This window comes from Salmo trutta, chromosome 9 (assembly GCF_901001165.1).
Source record: "Salmo trutta chromosome 9, fSalTru1.1, whole genome shotgun sequence".
Classification (NCBI taxonomy): domain Eukaryota; kingdom Metazoa; phylum Chordata; class Actinopteri; order Salmoniformes; family Salmonidae; genus Salmo; species Salmo trutta.
In genome coordinates, this window is record NC_042965.1 from 16,480,055 (window position 1) to 16,501,350 (window position 21,296).

Sequence of the window (21,296 nt, forward strand, 5' to 3'; positions counted from 1 at the left end):
TTCACAAAAAAACATAACAATTATTTTAAGAATTATAGATACAGAACTCCTTTATGCAATCGCGGTGTCCGATTTTAAAATAGCTTTCCGGTGAAAGCACATTTTGCAATATTCTACGTAGATAGCCCGGCCATCATGGCTAGCTATTTTGACACCCACCAAGTTTGGCACTCACCAAACTCAGATTTACTATAAGAAAAATTGGATTACCTTTGCTGTTCTTCGTCAGAATGCACTCCCAGGGTTTCTACTTCAACACCCAATGTTGTTTTGGTTCCAAATAATCCATAGTTATATCCAAATAGCTGCGTTTTGTTCTTGCGTTCAAGACACTATCCGAAGGGTGAAGCGCCAGCACATATCGTGACAAAAAAATTCTAAATATTCCATTACCGTACTTCGAAGCATGTCAAACGCTGTTTAAATTCAATTTTTATGCGATTTTTCTCGTAAAATAGCGATAATATTCCGACCGGGAGACCTTGTTTTCGTTTAAACACTGAAAATAGAAAATGGAGTCTTTACATGCACGCGCGGCCAGTGTCATTGTTCTCAGAACGACCACTTTCCAAAACCCCTACTGTTTTTCGCCCAGGGACTGCAGAGTCATCATTCCCCATTCTGGCGCCTTCTGAGAGCCTATGGGAGCCTTAGAAAATGTCATGTTACAGCAGAGATCCTCTATTTTTGATAAAGAGGCTGTAGAAGGACAAGAAATGGTCAGACAGGGCACTTCCCATATATGAGTTCTGTTATACTCACAGACACCATTCAAACAGTTTTAGAAACTTTAGGGTGTTTTCTATCCAAATAAAATAATTAATTTCTGGGCAGGAGTAATAACCAGGCCGTGAAAATACTGCCCCCTATCCTAAATAGGTTGAAGGGAGTGCTCCTAATCTCAGCTTGTTACCTGTATAAAAGACACCTGTCCACAGAAGCAATCAATCAATCAGATTCCAAACTCTCCACCAACTCTCCACCATGGCCAAGACCAAAGAGCTCTCCAAGGATGTCAGGGACAAGATTGTAGACCTACACAAGGCTGGAATGGGCTATAAGACCATCGCCAACAGTTGGTGCGATTATTCGCAAATGGAAGAAACACAAAAGAACTGTCAATCTCCCGCGGCCTGGGGGCTCCATGCAAGATCTCACCTCGTGGAGTTGCAATGATCATGAGAACGGTGAGGAATCAGCCCAGAACTACATGGGAGGATCTTGTCAATGATCTCAAGGCAGCTGGGACCATAGTCACCAAGAAAACAATTGGTAACACACTACGCCGTGAAGGACTGAAATCCTGCAGCGCCCGCAAGGTCCCCCTGCTCAAGAAAGCAGATATACATGCCCATCTGAAGTTTGCCAATGAACATCTGGGTGAAAGTGTTGTGGTCAGATGAGACCAAAATGGAGCTCTTTGGCATCAACGCAACTCGCCGTGTTTGGAGAAGGAGGAATGCTGCCTATGACCCCAAGAATACCATCCCCACCGTCAAACATGGAGGTGGAAACATTATGCTTTGGGGTGTTTTTCTGCTAAGGGGACAGGACAACTTCACCGCATCAAAGGGACGATGGACGGGGCCATGTACCGTCAAATCTTGGGTGAGAACCTCCTTCCCTCAGCCAGGGCATTGAAAATGGGTCGTGGATGGGTATTCCAGCATGACAATGACCCAAAACACACGGCCAAGGCAACAAAGGAGTGGCTCAAGAAGAAGCACATTAAGGTCCTGGAGTGGCCTAGCCAGTCTCCAGACCTTAATCCCATAGAAAATCTGTAGAGGGAGCTGAAGGTTCGAGTTGCCAAACGTCAGCCTCGAAACCTTAATGACTTGGAGAAGATCTGCAAAGAGGAGTGGGACAAAATCCCTCCTGAGATGTGTGCAAACCGGTGGCCAACTACAAGAAACGTCTGACCGCTGTGATTGCCAACAAAGGTTTTTCCACCAAGTACTAAGTCATGCTTTGCAGAGGGGTCAAATACTTATTTCCCTCATTAAAATGCAAATCATTTTAGAACATTTTTGACATGCGTTTTTCTAGATTTTTTTGTTGTTATTCTGTCTCTCACTGTTCAAATAAACCTACCATGAAAATTATAGACTGATCATTTCTTTGTCAGTGGGCAAACGTACAAAATCAGCAGGGGATTAAATCATTTTTTCCCTCACTGTATGTCCCTCATTCCACTCCTCCACCTTGCTGCAGAACTTAGGCCTTCATTTAATAGGGTCATTTGAATATCTCTCTTGCACAGGTTACAGAAATGAGACAGCCTAGTGCCAGACAAGCAATCTTAAAGTCATATACTCTTGGAATATGCATTATAAAAACCAATAATCTCAAAAGTGAGGGCGAGAGGAATTAATTGGAATCAACTGGAAGCCAAGGTTCTTTTGTAACATCAATAAAGTAAGGAATTATCCCGATTATTTCGAAAACTTTAAGGAGTTTTCATAGCACAAAGTTATGTCGAAGTCTTGAGGAAAACGGAAGAGGTAATTTTGCTGGACTGCATCACAATTTAATCATCACCTTTAGGGAATGGATTATAAATGTACCAAGGTAAGGAAAGGTACACCGGTCATACAATATACTCTAAATACAGAACAAATGTAATAAGTAAAAATTAGAATATGTTTATGTTAATAGTAATAGTATATGACTCATAATGGTGCATTAATAGAACATTTCCTTCTAGGAAATCCTTCCACAGTCAACTACAGACGGATGACTGTGTATGCAGAAGACCACTTTGTCTTCCAAGCTTAGTGCCACATGTAGCTAACACAGCAAAGTACTCATTTTAGCAGACTCATTCCAAAACAACAAGATTGCCTCACCACAGGTCTAATTTAAAGAAAATTGTGTTTGGCTTTTCAGACAACATGAGGAACTGCCTGCAGGGGTAGGTAGTCATAAATCTGGGCAAAATGGAGGAGTAATACATCTATGCAGGCTTATGCAGACCATGCTGTGCTTATTTATGTCATTTTGTTTTGTATGGCAGTATTTGCAACAAAACCAAAGCTCCTCTGTAGAGTGCTGAATCTAGGTCTATGCTGCAGTACTGTGGCAGGGAGGAGTTTGGATATCACTGTGTGTTGTTAGAGACAACACTGTACACCAATGTGGAGCAGCCACATTCAAATCCTTTGGGGATTAACCTCTAAGAGCAGGATATTCAGTCACATAAACTCATAAACCCTTATAAATCTGAAACACATGAACCCATGGGCCAGGGAGATCACATGCAAACTTCAATATGTCAGTCTGTCCTCTGGCTCACAATGCAGCCTGGACCATATTTACCATTTACTGTTTAAGGCACAAATGAATTCCAACAACAATGTTCAGTGTCACACACAAGCTATTGAATCAGTAATGAGCATGGGAGCTGGAATCAGAATTGATATGGATTTGTGTAATCATGATGGGTGACACACATCCTCATTGGTTCTCTGGCTTAATGGTAGTTATTACCTCCTGATTTCTGTAAACATTGTGTCACATTGTGTCACATTGTGTAAACATTGTGACACACCAGGACATTTTGTTCAATCTCCATATTGTTTACTTGGCTTTGCCAGGTAACAGAAGTAGAAAGAGCACTGTGCTACTCAGGTGTAATCTACAGTGATTAGTGTAATCACCAGGGTGTCAAAAGACATTGTAGACACCATATCAGCTCTTTCTCAAGGAGGGCTGATTCCCTGCATAACACACCATCTCTGCCTTGACAAAAACCCAGCAGTAAAGAGCTCTGACGTGATTGGCTGCAGCAGAGAAGAACAGCATTGATCACGTCATTCCAATTGTGAGAGGAGCATATAAATCGAGCAGCGGCGACTCAATTATGCATTGGTGGAAAGGTCAATGAGCCTCCTCTGAGGCTGCATGAATGAAGGCCATGGGAAAAAGAGCAGCTTCATTATTAAGGGTGTTATCATTAGGACAGTCCTGTTAACAGCCAACTCTGGGCTTAATGTAATAGACCCATTTCATGTCTGCCTTGATTTATGCTACAATAAGCATATTGCATGCTGCTCATTCTCTACTGTTGTTACAGTGCTATTGTAGAGGCCTTGATGATCCCTTCTCTCTGGGATACAGCGTTGAGAGACCCACAGGAGAAATGGGCTTTAGGGGTTATGGATAATTGCATATACATTTAAAGATGTGCTTTCCCTTTCACCACATTTTTCCAATTTAAACACACATAATCTGGAATCCAAGTCAATGCAATCATAATGTGTTAGAAAATGAGTGAAGGGTGAGGGAAATGTAAAAGAAGACATGCTTGAGTCCTACACTCTGCTCAATCATGTAAGTGTCAATCTCAGTCTGGGTGACAGTGTCTCTTCACTGAAGGATAGGAATGGGCTATAATGACTGAGCTAGTTCTGTAAAGAGCCTGTTACCGCTCTACATGAGGTCTCTCCCAATGGCCAGTCAGGCTGGGGGATTAATGAAGCTGGTTCTACCTGAGGGGATATCCATCTGGACTGAGACAGTCTTCATTAACTTGGGCCAGACATGGCACTTTTACTGAGAAGAGAAGCGTCCACTTAGACTGGGTTATGACATGCTGAGGAAGCAGGACTGCTGTTGTTTTAAATGTGCTGCTGGTCTTTAATGGCACTGGTGGTGAATTTCCAATCTCCCAGAGTGCTCTTTTAGCTGATATCAGGTACATGTAACGGTTCTGTGCGTTTCTATAGGAGCTTATTCTGATATTTCTGTGACGTGCTGAATTAGAAAAGAAATCTGAAACTAAAAAAGCCAACTCTATCAAATTGTGTGTTTTCTCATAATAAAATAAAATCGTAATTGTCACGTGCCAAATACAACAGGGTTAGACCTTACAGTGAAATGCTTACAAGCCCTTAACCAACAATGCAGTTTTAAGAAAATACCCCCCAAAAAGTAAGAAATAAAAGTAACAATTAATTCAAGAGCAGTAGTAAAATAACAATAGCGAGGCTATATACAGGGGGTACCGGTAAAGAGTCAATTTGCAGGAGCACCGATTAGTCGAGGTAATTGAGGTAATATGTACATGTAGGAGTTGTTAAAGTGACTATGCATAGATAATAACAGAGAGTAGCAGCAGCGTAGAAGGGGGGGGCAATGCAAATAGTCTGGGTAGCCATTTGATTAGATGTTCAGGAGTCTTATGGCTTGGGGGTAGAAGCTGTTTAGAAGCCTCTTGGACCTAGACTTGGCACTCCGGTACCGCTTGCCGTGCGGTAGCAGAGAGAACAGTCTATGACTAGGGTGGTTGGAGTCTTCGACAATTTTTAGGGCCTTCCTCTGACACCGCATGGTATAGAGGCATGGTATAGAGGTCATGGATAGTAGGAAGCTTGGCCATGGTGATTTACTGGGCCGTTCGCACTACCCTCTGTAGTGCTTTGCGGTCGGAGGCCGAACAGTTGCCATACCAGGCAGTGATGCAACCCGTCAGGATGCTCTCGATGGTGCAGCTGTAGAACCTTTTGAGGATCTGAGGACCCATGCCAAATCTTTTCAGTCTCCAAAATAGGTTTTGTTGTGCCCTCTTCACGACTGCCTTGGTGTGTTTAGACCATGTTAGTTTGTTGGTGATGTGGACGCCAAGGGACTTGAAGCTCTCAACCTGCTCCACTACAGCCCCGTCGATGAGAATAGGGGTGTGCTCGGTCCTCTTTTTGTGTCATCGGCAAACTTAAAGATGGTGTTGGAGTCGTGCCTGGCCGTGCAGTCATGAGTGAACAGGGAATACAGGAGGGGACTGAGGGGCCCGCGTGTTGAGGATCAGTGTGGCGGATGTGTTGTTGTAGGTGACTAAAAATGTAGAAGTTGGCACATTATTATGTTGAGTTAGCAGTTGTGTCTTGGCGAATGAAGTCCGATTCTGTTCATTAGAACAAATGAATGTACAGATATAGGATCATAATTTGAGATCGTTTGCTACAGAAGGAAAATAATCCTGCAGAAATAGGAAATCATTAGGAAACTAAATTATTATGTGGGTTCTAATTAATGGAGACTTTTGTATGGGTTGATACATCAAGTCTGAGATTGTAAAGTAGAAGTTACAAACCTCAGAAGTCTTTTAAAACCTCAAATATGCTACACGTTTTACATTTCAAAATCAGTCATTCTGGTTTTGAGAACATCCCATTGAAGGAGAAGTGTACGTTTTACAGCTGTGGTGTCTTTGGAAATACAAATCTGTCAGCCTACCAGACAGCACCTAGGCCTATATACACTACAACTTCCACATACGGTAGAGCCGGATGTGGCTAGACTACCTGGTGGAGAATTGAGGACAATTCCATTTGACCTCAGTTCATAGATTTTAAAATGTTTTATTATTTACTTCAGAAATGTAGTATTCAATCATTGACTCATTATATTAGTTTCAATCAATCTAAATTTGCCTGAATTGAAATTATATTGTCACTATTCCTGATTTTGTGACTCCTTAAACTCACATATAATATTCCCTTTAATACACCATAGAAAAGAGTCAACAACAATATGCCTGCTGCTGCTGGGCATAAAAATACATCATAAACACAAGGTTAAAGGTGCTAGTAAACAGGTAATAACGTGGGTAATCAAATTCCCGCTGGTAAAAGAGCTGGAGATTGACCTGCAGTACTCACATCCACTCATTGTGGATGGAGGAAAAGAGAGAACAGGGGAGGGAGAAACGGAGAACAAACATTACAGTCACTGTGAGCCTGAGAAATTGGATGACAGCTCAAAAAATTTGATGGCTTTGTCTAATCCCTCCAAAGGGGCTCCAGTGAAAAGATTGGGGGTGGGCAGGGGGGTGGAGGGGTTGAGGGACAATACAGAAAAATGTATCATTGTTGTATATTATAGACACGGCTGAGCTTCTTAGGGATTCTTTATGGAGTGACTTGGACAGCTGGGGGATTAGGGAGAAGTAGTCCATCCGACACAGCCCGACAGGATAGCCAGGGATTAGACAGAATATGCTCGCTCTTGTCTCTGACTCCCTCACTTAAATCAATAAAAACAGATTTAACTACGCACTCATGTGAGAGAGACTCAGCCCATGGTGGTGTTGCTGAGACAGAGCGCTGAGAGTGTTCTCACTGCGCTGTGGGTTTTTGTTTTTTCCTTTCAATTAAGACCTACACAATCAGGTGAGGGGAGTTCTTTACTAATTAGTGACCTAAATTCATCAATCAAGTACAAGGGAGGAGCAAAAACCCTCAGGCACTCAGCCCTCCGTGGAATGAGATTGACATATGTGTTATACACAACGCTTGCTAGTCAGTGTTGTAGTACTTCTTAAGACCATGCAGGGGTAACTCCCAAGATGATTATACAACAGGCCTGAACATTCAAAGTCTCTAGACTCCACGAGGTTGGAATAGCGATCACTCTTCACCTCTTTTGAGCTCTCTCCATTGAACTAACCAAAGTAACCAAGGGTTACTGCCCTAATATAACATTTTTAGGAATTGTTTTATACAACACTTCAAAAAAGAACACTTCAAAATGAAACAGAATTACACAAGTACATTTAAAAGGCTAAAGTCAAACAGCCTCGGGGCATGCTTTCAATTGAATTTCACAGAGTCAAACTCTTAAGTCTTGTATTTCCTTTAAAAGTAAGTAGTCAGTGGAATGATGCTGATGGACTTAATACGCAGAGCTTTCCAACCTCCCAATCATTCTCTAATCCGTAAAATTACACCTGTCACTAGAAAGTTAGATTTATTAACCCAACTTCCTGATCCATGGAAGAAAACCATTAGGACACACAAAGGGCCTGGATCAGAACTTAATTAACGTAAGCAGCAACCTTTTTCGCATCCCGAGAATCCGTTTCCTATTTACTAGATTAATTTAAGTACGTAATACAGATAGGAAATGACCAAAACAACTTTAAGGCTATTTCATTTGGGGAAATGAATATGCTAATCAAAAGAGAGCTGGAGATGGGCTGTTAACCTCTTCCTTGCTAGAGGAACAACCACAGACATTATGCTTCACTCCAGCCAACACTGTGATATTGGAGTCAAGAGTTATAAGGCAGGCAGCGGTCCTTCAGGGAAAGGTTGTAGATGGTTGTGTGAAGGTCGTAGATGGTTGTGCGTACAGTATACCAGTGATGTCCAATAGGACACAGTGGGGAGATCCAGTATTGCTAACTGACCTTTGTCCGTAGCTGGACTCTTTCCTGCGGCAATGGAGGGTGACCACCCTGTGCCCCTCGCTCCTCACATCCTGGCTCACCATCCACAGGGTGGGGTTGCTGGGCCGGGCACCCAGAAACGCCATGCCCTCTTTCAACTTGACCCTAGGGAAGTAGAAACAACACACACAAGCTCAGGACGAGAGTGTGATAGATAGCAGTGCAGCATGGGTTGGTTAAACATGTGGTTATATCAAACAGATCTTTCAGGTATTGAATCATTGAATGCATCCATCTGAACCTGCTTCAAACAGCTGAGGCCAAACAGACCATGACGTCTTCACTATAGAAATACACAAAACAGGATCAGATGGTTTCAAATTCCTTTTTCTCAATATGTGTCTCATTTGTCTTTTATTTTATTCCTATAACAGGGGTTTTTCTTAATCAAAAAGGGTCTTAGGTTGTGGGCATGGCAGGGGCATGGCAGGGGGCGTGTTCATGGAGTTGTGTTAAATGTTTGCAGTTTTAAAGCAAATTTAATGTGATTTTACATATTCTGCCATGGAGATGAGAACATTTTGCAGTTTTTAAGCCAATTTCATGCAATTCTATGCATTGTACCATGGCTAATCCTGTATTATTTTGCTCAAACGCAATAGCAAAATGGATACTAAATACATTTTCAATTCCCCCAGACTGTATCTTTTATTTTTGTGATTATTAGTTGTCAAAGATTATATTATAGAAAAATATATAGATCCAGTCTCTTTTCTACATATTTTATATCTGGTTTTAGTCATTAAGTGCTTTTCCATCTCAAAAATATATATATACTGTACCAGTCAAAAGTTTGGACACACATACTCAATCCAGGAGTTCTTTATATTTAGAATAATTGTGAAGACATCAAAACAATGAAATAAGACATATGCAATCATGTAGTAACTAAAAAAAGTGTTTAACAAATCAAAATATACACTGCTCAAAAAAATAAAGGGAACACTTAAACAACACATCCTAGATCTGAATGAAAGAAATAATCTTATTAAATACTTTTTTCTTTACATAGTTGAATGTGCTGACAACAAAATCACACAAATAATCAATGGAAATCCAATTTATCAACCCATGGAGGTCTGGATTTGGAGTCACACTCAAAATTAAAGTGGAAAACCACACTACAGGCTGATCCAACTTTGATGTAATGTCCTTAAAACAAGTCAAAATGAGGCTCAGTAGTGTGTGTGGCCTCCACGTGCCTGTATGACCTCCCTACAACGCCTGGGCATGCGCCTGATGAGGTGGCGGATGGTCTCCTGAGGGATCTCTTGCCAGACCTGGACTAAAGCATTCGCCAACTCCTGGACAGTCTGTGGTGCAACGTGGCGTTGGTGGATGGAGCGAGACATAATGTCCCAGATGTGCTCAATTGGATTCAGGTCTGGGGAACGGGCGGGCCAGTCCATAGCATCAATGCCTTCCTCTTGCAGGAACTGCTGACACACTCAAGCCACATGAGGTCTAGCATTGTCTTGCATTAGGAGGAACCCAGGGCCAACCGCACCAGCATATGGTCTCACAAGGGGACTGAGGATCTCATCTCGGTACCTAATGGCAGTCAGGCTACCTCTGGCGAGCTCATGGAGGGCTGTGCGGCCCCCCAAAGAAATGCCACCCCACACCATGACTGACCCACCGCTAAACCGGTCATGCTGGAGGATGTTGCAGGCAGCAGAACGTTCTCCACGGCGTCTCCAGACTCTGTCACGTGCACAGTGTGAACCTGCTTTCATCTGTGAAGAGCACAGGGCGCCAGTGGCGAATTTGCCAATCTTGGTGTTCTCTGGCAAATGCCAAACGTCCTGCACGGTGTTGGGCTGTAAGCACAACCCCCACCTGTGGATGTCAGGTCCTCATACCACCCTCATGGAGTCTGTTTCTGACCGTTTGAGCAGACACATGCACATTTGTGGCCTGCTGGAGGTCATTTTGCAAGGCACGGGCAGTGCTCCTCCTGCTCCTCCTTGCACAAAGGCGGAGGTAGCGGTCCTGCTGCTGGGTTGTTGCCCTCCTACGGCCTCCTCCACGTCTCCTGATGTACTGGCCTGTCTCCTGGTAGCGCCTCCATGCGCTGGACACTACGCTGACAGACACAGCAAACCTTCTTGCCACAGCTCGCATTGATGTGACATCCTGGATGAGCTGCACTACCTGAGCCACTTGTGTGGGTTGTAGACTCCGTCTCATGCTACCACTAGAGTGAAAGCACTGCCAGCATTCAAAAGTGACCAAAACATCAGCCAGGAAGCATAGGAACTGAGAAGTGGTCTGTGGTCCCCACCTGCAGAACCACTCCTTTATTGGGGGTGTCTTGCTAATTGCCTATAATTTCCACCTGTTGTCTATTCCATTTGCACAACAGCATGTGAAATTTATTGTCAATCAGTGTTGCTTCCTAAGTGGACAGTTTGATTTCACAGAAGTGTGATTGACTTGGAGTTACATTGTGTTGTTTAAGTGTTCCCTTTATTTTTTTGAGCAGTATATTTTATATTTGAGATTCTTCAAAGTAGTCACCCTTTGCCTTGATGACAGCTTTGCACACCCTTGGCATTCTCTCAACTAACTTCACCTGGAATGCTTTTCCAACAGTCTTGAAGGAGTTCCCACATATGCAGAGCACTTGTGGGCTGCTTTTCCTTCACTCTCCGGTCCAACTCATCCCAAACCATCTCAATTGCGTTGAGGACAGGTGATTGTGGAGGCCAGGTCATCTGATGCATCACTCTGTCAGTCTCCAGACACTTTTTTTGGTTACTACATGATTCCATATGTGCTATTTCATAGTTTTGATGTCTTCACTATTATACAATGTAGAAAATAGTAAAAATAAAGAAACACTAGTATAAAGGATTTGGAGACAGGCACAGGAATACACAATAGGGTCTGCGGTTGTGAGGCTGGTTGGATGTACTGCCAAATTCTCTAAAACGATGTTGGGTGTGGCTTATGGTAGATAAATGAACATTAAATTATCTGACAACAGCTCTGTTGGACATTCCTGCAGTCAGCATGACAATTGCACACTCCCTCAAAACTTGAGACATCTGTGGCATTGTGTTGTGTGACAAAACTGCACATTTTAGAGTGGCCTTTTATTGTCCCCAGCGCATGGTGCACCTGTGTAATGATCATGCTCTTTAATCAGCTTCTTGATATGCCACACCTGTCAGGTGGATGGTTTATCTTGGCAAAGGAGAACTACTCACAAACAGGGATGTAAAGAAATGTGTGCACAACATTTGAGAGAAATAAACTTTGGGTGCGTGTCAAAAATTTCTGAATCTAAAAAGGCCAGAATGATAGATGTTCAGTGACTGCAGCAAATTACAGTAGCCAATGTCCTTGGCACAAAAGAAAAAGTGATTACGTTCAAAGGGAAAATCTGCAATTGAAAAGCTCTGTCTTTAGTGCATTCACTACACAGAGCAGTGTAGTTTAAAAGGGGAAAATGAGGTCAAGAAACTGAAAAGATTGCCTTTCTTTACATTATGAATAAGGCTGAGGCAGTGTAGTGCAGTCAGGAACAACCACCCATGTCCTCTCACACCCTTCCAACACCACACACCTCCCCAACAACGCACACCTTCCAACACCGCACATCTTCCCAACACCACAAACCTTCCCAATACTGCACACATTCCAACACCGTCCAACACCACACACCTTCCAACACCGTCCAACACCACACACCTTCCCAACACCACACACCTTCCCAACACCACACACCTTCCCAACACCACACACCTTCCCAACACCACACATCTTCCCAACACCACAAACCTTCCCAATACTGCACACATTCCAACACCGTCCAACACCACACACCTTCCAACACCGTCCAACACCACACACCTTCCCAACACCACACACCTTCCCAACACCACACACCTTCACAACACCACACACCTTCCAACACCGTCCAACACCACACACCTTCCCAACACCACACACCTTCCCAACACCACACACCTTCACAACACCACACACCTTCGCAACACCACACACCTTCCAACACTCTCCAACACCACACACCTTTCCAACACCATAAACCTTCCCAACACCACACACCATCCCAACACCACCCCAACACCACAAACCTTCCCAACACCACAAACCTTCCCAATACCGCACACATTCCAACACCGTCCAACTCTTGATTGCTGACATGCAAAACGTTTTGGGACTGTATCAACAGTGGGCTAATGAAAAAAATACCAACATTTTTTGGGGTTAAATTTCCCTTTAAAAAAGGCTGATTCGCCTCCCGAGTGGCGCGGTGGTCTAAGGCACTGCATCACAGTCATAGAGGCGTCACTACAGATCCGGGTTCAATCCCAGGCTGTGTCGCAGCCAGCCGCGACCGGGAGACCCATGAGGTGGCACACAATTGGCCCAGCGCCGTCCGGGTTAGGGGAGGGTTTGGCTGGCCGGGATGTCCTTGTCCCATCGTGCTCTAGTGACTCTGTGTGGCGGCCGGGTGCATGCACTCTTACTTTGGTCGCCAGCTGTACGGTGTTTCCTTCGACATATTGGTGGTGCTGGATTCCGGGTTAAGCGAGTAGTATGTCAAGAAGCAGTGTGGCTTTGCGGGGTTGTGTTTCGAAGGACGCATGGCTCTCGACCTTTGCCTCTTCCGAGTCTGTACAGGAGTTGCAGCATTGGGCCAAGACTGTAACTACCAATTGGATATCACGAATTTGGGGAGAGAAAAGAAGGGGTAAAAAGTACAAAATAAATAAATAAGGCTGATTCTCAAACAAGGGAGGGACCAGACCCAGTCCAAAGACCTGCAAATGTGAGGGACTGTAGAGAAAGCAGCAGACAGGATATGTCTATAGGAGACTGATAATGTAGTGGCATAGGTGAGACTTTGTTGTCGGATTAAAGTGAGTTTTGACCATAATAACCCTACTTTACTGATCCTTTGTGCCTTGAGACCCTGTCTAGTATAGCAGCTGCCCACTACCACAACAGCAGTAAGAAACATATTATATCACCAGACACATATGCAATGACAAGACCCTCACTGGCCAGTCAAAAGGAATACTTTGATGTGAAATCTTATTAGCATGTGACAGGAACAATGATTGGAGCGGGGGATCCGTAATAAGACAGCAGCACAGATGGTATGGTGTGCTTCCACTCTCTACAGGATTGGGGATGCACTCCAGGGCTAATGCTCACTCAGAATGCATGGCTGCGTGTTACTTTCTAGAAATTTGAGGTCTCTTGACCAGCTGGTTTGTTCTCTTGGATGTTCATGTGGGCATCAGGCTCCCTTTGGATGTAAAACAGTGAAGCCCGACAGATAAGCCTAATGTGACAGGACCATATGAAAAAGAGGGTGGAACATCATGTTAAACTTGAAAGCTTAAGATGAAGCAAACCCACTGAATGCCATACCCACTGAATGCTCAATTTGAATGAATTAAGCTAATATTACAGGTAAACATGTTCATCTCAGGTGGCTCTCGCCTCGCACACATTTTAGAGATGCTTAATACACTATAGAGGTACGTTCCAAGGCCTCTTTGTCTGTCTGTCTCTCTCTCTCTCTGTTTCTCCCAGAGGAGGCAGAGACTGGCCTTGCATCCAGTTACAGATGTAGGATCTTAATTTGAACCAGTTTGTTACAGCAGGAAAATAATCCTGCAGCAACAGGAAATGTGAATTACTCTGTGGATTATAATTAATGGACATTTTTATAGGGGTTGATACATTTTCGTAAGGGAAAATCAAGTCAAAATTACAAACTTCAGAAGCCTTTCTTGAATACACTACAAGTTTTACATTTCCTGTATCTGTAGTTGAGGAACTTCCTGCAGCTCTGTAGGCCCATCAGAGTTCCTCTAATGTTGATCATCTAACACCCCATGTGGATATACTGTTTCAAATACCATAGCTTTTCAACTTAACAAAACTTTTAAACTGGCATATTGCATTTATAACACAATTATAGAAAACATGCTTTTCATGTATGTTTCAGCTAGGGAGGTAGTCCAGTGCACAGCTGAATACTCATAACATACAAATTGACTATGAATATGAAAACAACTCCTGAGAGACTCATGAGGTGTTACACCTTAGCCCTACTGCCAATGATGCACTATTACAGTGTGAGGGAAAGAGTGGGATTGCCATGGTGCTCTAAGTGATTGCTAGTACAACTATTCTAAAGTATATTCTTATGAAACATGAAAAGTAAAAACAATTTTGTGGCCTTCATGCCTCAACAATACACACTGGACTCTTGAAAATGCTATACTTACATAATTGAAAGAAGCTCAGCTGATTCACCAATAAACAGCATGCAGACAGAGTGGACAGCTGTGACAAGAAATGTTTCATATGTCCTTTTCGAGCTCTCCTTGTACATCTCCATCTCACAAAGGAACTCTAATGAATGCAGTATCACACTCTGTACTATTGGGAATCAGCACCCAAATAGTGAGTGAAGTCAAGGGCCAATCTGAGACTCACAGAACAGAATGCAGCAATCGTGTGTTGCTCTCAACAAAGTAAAGCTGTGAGCTGAAATATAACACAGAAATGAAAGGTGGAGGCTTATTATGTATATCCATACTTGTGGGCTCCAATCCATTGTGGAATAGATTTTCTATGAACTTATTGAGCTACGTGCCAGATTGAATGTCCTGAATATCAAATAATGCATAGTAACAAATGAATAAAGAAAATACAATACCCACAACAACATGTACAGAGGAAACGTCATGTATATGTTTTTAAATGTTTAAAACTGACAATACATCATGAACAATAAGTTACTCTCTAATACTGCATGGTAGACACAATATGCTACTTCAGAAAGCTGTCAGCATCTATAATGAAAGTTGTAAGTTCCTCTTTATTGCCCAAGTCGGAAACAAAATGGAGCTGACCATAGCAAAATGGACACTGCAATCAAAAAGCTGCTAGTGCAGTCCATTCTCAATTCTAACACCATTTCAGCTCATCATGGTTCTTTTAATGGGTGCAGAGGAATAACATCAGGGCTCCCTCACCACCAGCCAACCCCCTCTCCTACCCCCTATCCCTCCTCACTGATTGCTTGCAGAAGCCACACTTGGCCTCCTTGGCGTTTCCCTCAATAAATAATGATGAGATAACTAGAAATTGAGCGCTGTCCTTCAGTGAGACAGTGAAGGAAACAAACATCTTCAGAGGAAATCCAATAAGTTGGACGCTGAGCGACAGTGGTAGTCCCCAGCCGGCAGTCCCCTGCATGCGCCTGGGCATCTCTTGCTCCCCTCTCCCTCTGCTCACCTCTCTCCGGTCTGCCTGGCTCCAGGATGCAGCACGGGCCTTTGGAGAGGACAGGGATAGCACTCTGTTTCCCTCCATTACTCTGCTGACACCCATCTGCATCGTCCAACACCAGGCTAGGCGCTGCATGCAAGAGGCCATGTTTCACTGTTCCCTTGGTCAAGCCCATCCAACACACACAATGTGGGGGGAATGAGGCAACTCAGAAGGGAGGGAGACAGAGTAAGTTTGGCATCAGTGGTCAGCAGAGCCCCCCCCCCCCCCACCTGTTTTGAGCCCCACCAGTTAAAAAAAAAAAAATCCTTGACTTAATAAAGCAGCACACAAACTTGGTCTCTTTCTTTGAGTAACGCATCTCCAGCCTACCTCAGTTTTTTATGTGGTGGAGGGGCAGCAAGCGAAAGCATAGAGTGTAGGCATTGTTAATCTTCTCTGGTTGAACAGTGATTGGCACAAGGTTCTGTCACTCTTCGGGACACTACGTCACCATAGAATCTACGATAGAGCTAGGCAGTTCAAGACCCCCCTTGGGTGCTGCTATAGATTTACAGTAGAAGTGCCCCTCCAAGAATGCTCAATGTCATTGGCCACAGATAAAAAGACGTCAAATCACGTTATATTTCCTGTAGCTTTGATTGGACTGATCAGGTCAACATCATATTTTCAAATCTTAGCTAGCAAGCTAGCTAGCTAGATAAGCAGTCATGATCATGAACCACGTCGACAATCTATTGTCAAATCTTTTTCAATCCTTGTCATATCAAGAGAAATTAGAGATAAAACGTCTTGGTGCTCATCGGCCATTGGACATAAACATTACACAAGTCAGAAATCAGAACCTTGTGCCAACCACGGAAGACAGCAGTGGCTAACTGCGAGAGTCGCAAACCAATCACTATTTTGCTTCCCCTGTCTGCTATTCAATGGAGAGGGTGTGTGGTCCAAGTCTGGGTTTAAGGATTTAAAACATCTGTCTGAAAGGGTCTCAACACATGACAATTGTGCATCACATGTAGACAATGCTGTTACTGGGGGAAATTAAACATTGTGGCTCACCAGACACTGCATATACTGTAGACGAGCCATGACCTTCACAACCAACAAACGGAGGAGAATAGGTACGTGCTTGCCAGAATTATAGCATTCATTAAATTGTGTGGTAATTGTGAGACAGCACTGCAGGGCCATGACGAGTCGGCTGACTCCTGCCCAGGCATTTTCAGATGCATTTTTGAGACCATGCGTGAAGGAGATTACAGGCTACAAAGGCATTATACTGGGGAAATCAAACAATGTAGCTCAACTAGACACCGCATATACTGTAGATGAGCCATGACCTTCACAACCAACAAATGGAGGAGAATAGGTAAGTGCTTGCCAGAATTATAGCATATTGTGTGGCAATTGTGAGACAGCACTGCGAGGCCATGATGAGTTGGTCGACTCCTGCCCAGGCATTTTAAGGTGCGTTTTTGCGACCATGCGTGAAGGTGATTACAGGCCACAAGGCATTATGACAACCAACGCCTTTAAGTGTACATGAAGCATAATCCAAAACAAACACCCTTAAAAGTATAAAAACCTTCACACACAACACCATGGGCCAGAAAAGGTTGAATGCATTGGCCATGCTATCAGAGAATTCCAGACTTTGATGAAAAAGTAATTGAGAGGTTTGCCCACAGGTTCGCCGCGCCACCTTCCTGCACAACAATGGTGAGTCCAAAAATGTGATGTAATATGCCAGGGAGATAGTGTTACTTTCTTAGCTACAGTATACCTAAGTGTAAGCTATGTTGTGTAGTACGTGTATGTTATGTAGAATGTGTATGTTGTGTAGTATGTGTATGTTGTGTAGTACGTGTATGTTGTGTAGTACGTGTATGTTGTGTAGTACGTGTATGTTATGTAGAACGTGTATGTTGTGTAGTACGTGTATGTTGTGTAGTACGTGTATGTTGTGTAGTACGTGTATGTTGTGTAGTACGTGTATGTTGTGTAGTACGTGTATGTTGTGTAGTATGTGTATGTTGTGTAGTACGTGTATGTTGTGTAGTACGTGTATGTTGTGTAGTACGTGTATGTTGTGTAGCACGTGTATGTTGTGTAGTACGTGTATGTTGTGTAGCACGTGTATGTTGTGTAGCACGTGTATGTTGTGTAGTATGTGTATGTTGTGTAGTACGTGTATGTTGCGTAGTACGTGTATGTTGTGTAGCACGTGTATGTTGTGTAGTACGTGTATGTTGTGTAGTACGTGTATGTTGTGTAGCACGTGTATGTTGTGTAGTATGTGTATGTTGTGTAGTAAGCTGTTAGTAGCCTATGTGTCTCACCCTAAGAATTTGGTCCCTCTCCCCCTTCCCCTACTGTTCTGACTTGGTGGTGCACATGTAGCCTATAGCCTGTTTTAGAGAAACATCATCATCAAATATTGTAAGAGCTTTCATTGTCTGCTTATGTGCCACTGTTATTTATCCTACTGTTCTGACTTGATATACAGGGAGAACACTGTAAGAACGGCCCATGTTCTGAATTATGTCGCTGTCCATACCAAAAATGCTCAATGAACAGGCATATAGGCTACGTCCTTTTCAGCTCGCTCATGTCTTAATCGAAATGACGGCTTGCCTCTTATCCGCTCGTTGTTCCGTTATGCCATAGTTAGTTTGTACATCTCCATTGTTATATTGCTTATATAGGTCTATCTCATTAGTATCTTACTCTTCATTTTAGGCAAAGGTAGAATTATGTATTTCATTGTTTTGCTTACTTTGTGTATTATAATTAGTTAATGTGCTTTCTTTCAGAAGATGGAATACTATATAATGTTTTGGGGTCTGTAACCATGTTTGCCAGTGAATGTCTATTCCAATATTTTGTTAAACAAAAGGTTCAGTAATAGACCCATGTAATTCCAGTTCATATTGCAAGGGTTGTTTTGTTTGCACAATGCGCTGTTTGTGTGTCGGTATATTCTTTATAAAAGTGGATCCTTGTGATTGTATTTTCCTTCCTTTTTAGACCACATAATAAAATACTTCAAATGGTAGGCTGTTGAGTCCTCTCTTTCTCTCTCTCTCTCTATGACGTGACTTAAAGAAGAGTAAAGTTAAGGTCTCAACATCTTGCTGAAATGATCTGAACTAAAATTTATCTGAATTTCTGTCGCTGTCCATTTCGAAAATGCTGAACAAACAGGCCTACCTCATTGCAGATTGTTTGCTTGCACTTGCTTATACTTAGAGCTAAGTGGTAATGATATAAGAACAAACATGAGGACATTACTGAACATGAATGTAATAATGTTTGTGTGTGGTCCAGAAGTCATAACTCATGTTGGCGTTCGTTATTACTGAAGGAGAATGCAGTTCTTATCGAGTTACACAAATCCGCAATGAGTCAGTGGAAACCATATTTATTTAAACAAGTCAGCAATATCAGCTATGGTTTTTAAAAGGCATAAAAGTATGCTGAATGAACTGATTTGCTGCCAGATGAGGCTCCACTGATAGCCAGGTGTAGCGGTCGTAAGGATTCACTCCATGGTACTAAAAGGAAAGGTCTGCTGTCGGGAAAGCTTCATGTAGGCACTAACAGTTTGTGGGCAACATTTGTCACCGTCATAGTGCATGAAATATATTGTTTAGTGTTGTGTTGTGGCTTCGCTGGCATGCATTTGCCCTACCAAGATTTACATGCTAAAATGTCCACTGATTATCATCACTATTATTACCATAGAAGCAGACAAAAATGTAGGCTATCCTCTACCTATTGGCTTCTTTGCAAATTCAAGCCTGTCTCAAAATACAATACTGCCCCTTTAAGGCTCTCCTGGGGGGGATGGTTGGCCACCCTTAGTAGCCTATAAAATATTGCAACATTACAATTACAACCAAATACTTGTTATGTCTTTATAAAATAATTCCATCACTGAATGAATCAGGGATCAGGTGGCTAAGGTAGGCTACTTCAAAGCAAGATAACTAACAAAGACATGTTTATCTTTAACCTTGTGAGGCTAAAATATTCAGGTTCCAGGGGAGATCTATAGACAGTATGTGAGTTATTTGTCAATAATTTTTTGTGCTGTAGGAATTAAACATTGGCCAATGTTGAATAAAGGGGATTCCCAGCTCTCCAACAGTGTCAAATCTATGCGAGCACTTGAGAGGTGGTTTACAACAAATAGCGTACCCATTCATCAACTGCGGACATTTGCGTTAATGAGTGCAGGTGAAACGTCTTTTAGGACATCAGATGTGAAATTATGAAATGAATACATGCTAATAGCTGAATAGTTAACTACCGAGATAGCTAGCCAGGCTACAGAATATGTTTTGAATTGGCTATGTAGTTAGTCTGTTAGTCTGTTGTCTCTTATTAATTATAGGCTACCTACAGCTGTCTCTCCCTCCTCAATGCCCCCCCTCGCACTGGCACACACGCAGGTGATTCATACACCAAGACTTTTCCAGGATTTTCATGACCGTACGAACTCTGTTTGATGACCAAAAAATTGCTATAAATGGGCACCTACCCACAAACTAGTAAGGAATATCTACAAATGTGCACATGCCTTTCAATGCAATACAGTTATGTGATGCAGCCAGTCAAGATGCTGTCGATGATGCAGCTGTAGAACTTTTTGAGGATCTGAGGGCCCATGCCAAATTCTTTCAGCCTCCTAAGGGTGAAGAGGAGTTGTCGTTGTCACGACTTCCGCCGAAGTTGGTGCCTCTCCTTGTTCGGGCGGCGTTCGGCGGTCATCGTCACCGGCTTTCTAGCTGCCACCGATCCATGTTTCTTTGTCGATTGGTTATGTCTTGATTGTTCACACCTGGTTCCCATTTGGTTATGATTACTTCCCTATTTAAACCCTCTGGTCATCATGATGTTTTGTGTGTTATTGTTTTACTGTTGGTATTGTTCGTTGTGTTTGTAGTTCTTGTTTTCCCTGCGTGGATTTTGTATACTGAATTTTTATTTGAGTAAATTATTTATTTTTTACTCAGTTCGCTGTCCTGCGATTGACTCCTTTCCTCATCACCTATACACGGACACTGACAGAATAACACACCATTATGGAGTCAGCAGGCGCATCGGTTCTTCTGGACCCAGTCGAGGAACAAGTCCAGCAGCACACGACAATGTTACACCAGCTTGGATCAGCAATGGATCGTGTGCTGCTCACCATGGAACGTTTGGATACATCGGTTTTTACGACGACTACATCCACATCACCTCAACTAACACCACCGCTGCCCACCCCTCCGTCAAGTGGACCCAGTGGGATTAGGCTCTCGCTTCCGGGTGCTTATGATGGAACAGTGGCCGGGTGCAAGGGTTTCCTGCTTCAGATGGAACTATACCTGGCGACCGTTCACCCAGTGCCCTCGGGATACGAGAGTGTGTCTGCCTTCATCTCCTGTCTGTCTGGGAAAGCCCTTGAGTGTTCCAACGCGGAGTGGGGGAATATAGACGCTACGCTGGTTCGCTACGAAGATTTCATCTGCCGCTTTCGGGCTGTCTCCGATCATCCACCTGAGGGGAGAGCGGCGGGTGAGAGATTGTTCCATCTCAGACAGGGGATGAGGAGTGTTCAAGATTTCGCACTGGACTTTAGGACCCTGGCTGCCAGCGCGGGATGGAGTGAGAAGGCCCTGATCGACCAGTACAGATGTAGTCTACGAGAGGATGTCCGGCGGGAGATGGCATGCAGGGATAACACTCTTACCCTTGACCAGCTGGTGGATTTATCCATCCGGCTGGATAACCT

The 21,296-nt window shown here is 43.2% G+C and overlaps 1 protein-coding gene across 1 annotated transcript in view; it reads right to left on the reverse strand.

Annotated features, from left to right (window-relative positions):
* LOC115200047 (transmembrane protein 132C) overlaps positions 1-21,296 on the reverse strand; it is a 227,508-nt gene that overhangs the window by 106,899 nt on the left and 99,313 nt on the right. The window contains exon 3 of the mRNA XM_029762731.1: positions 8,189-8,332. Coding sequence (XP_029618591.1) covers positions 8,189-8,332 — 144 coding nt within the window. The remainder of the gene's footprint in view (positions 1-8,188; positions 8,333-21,296) is intronic.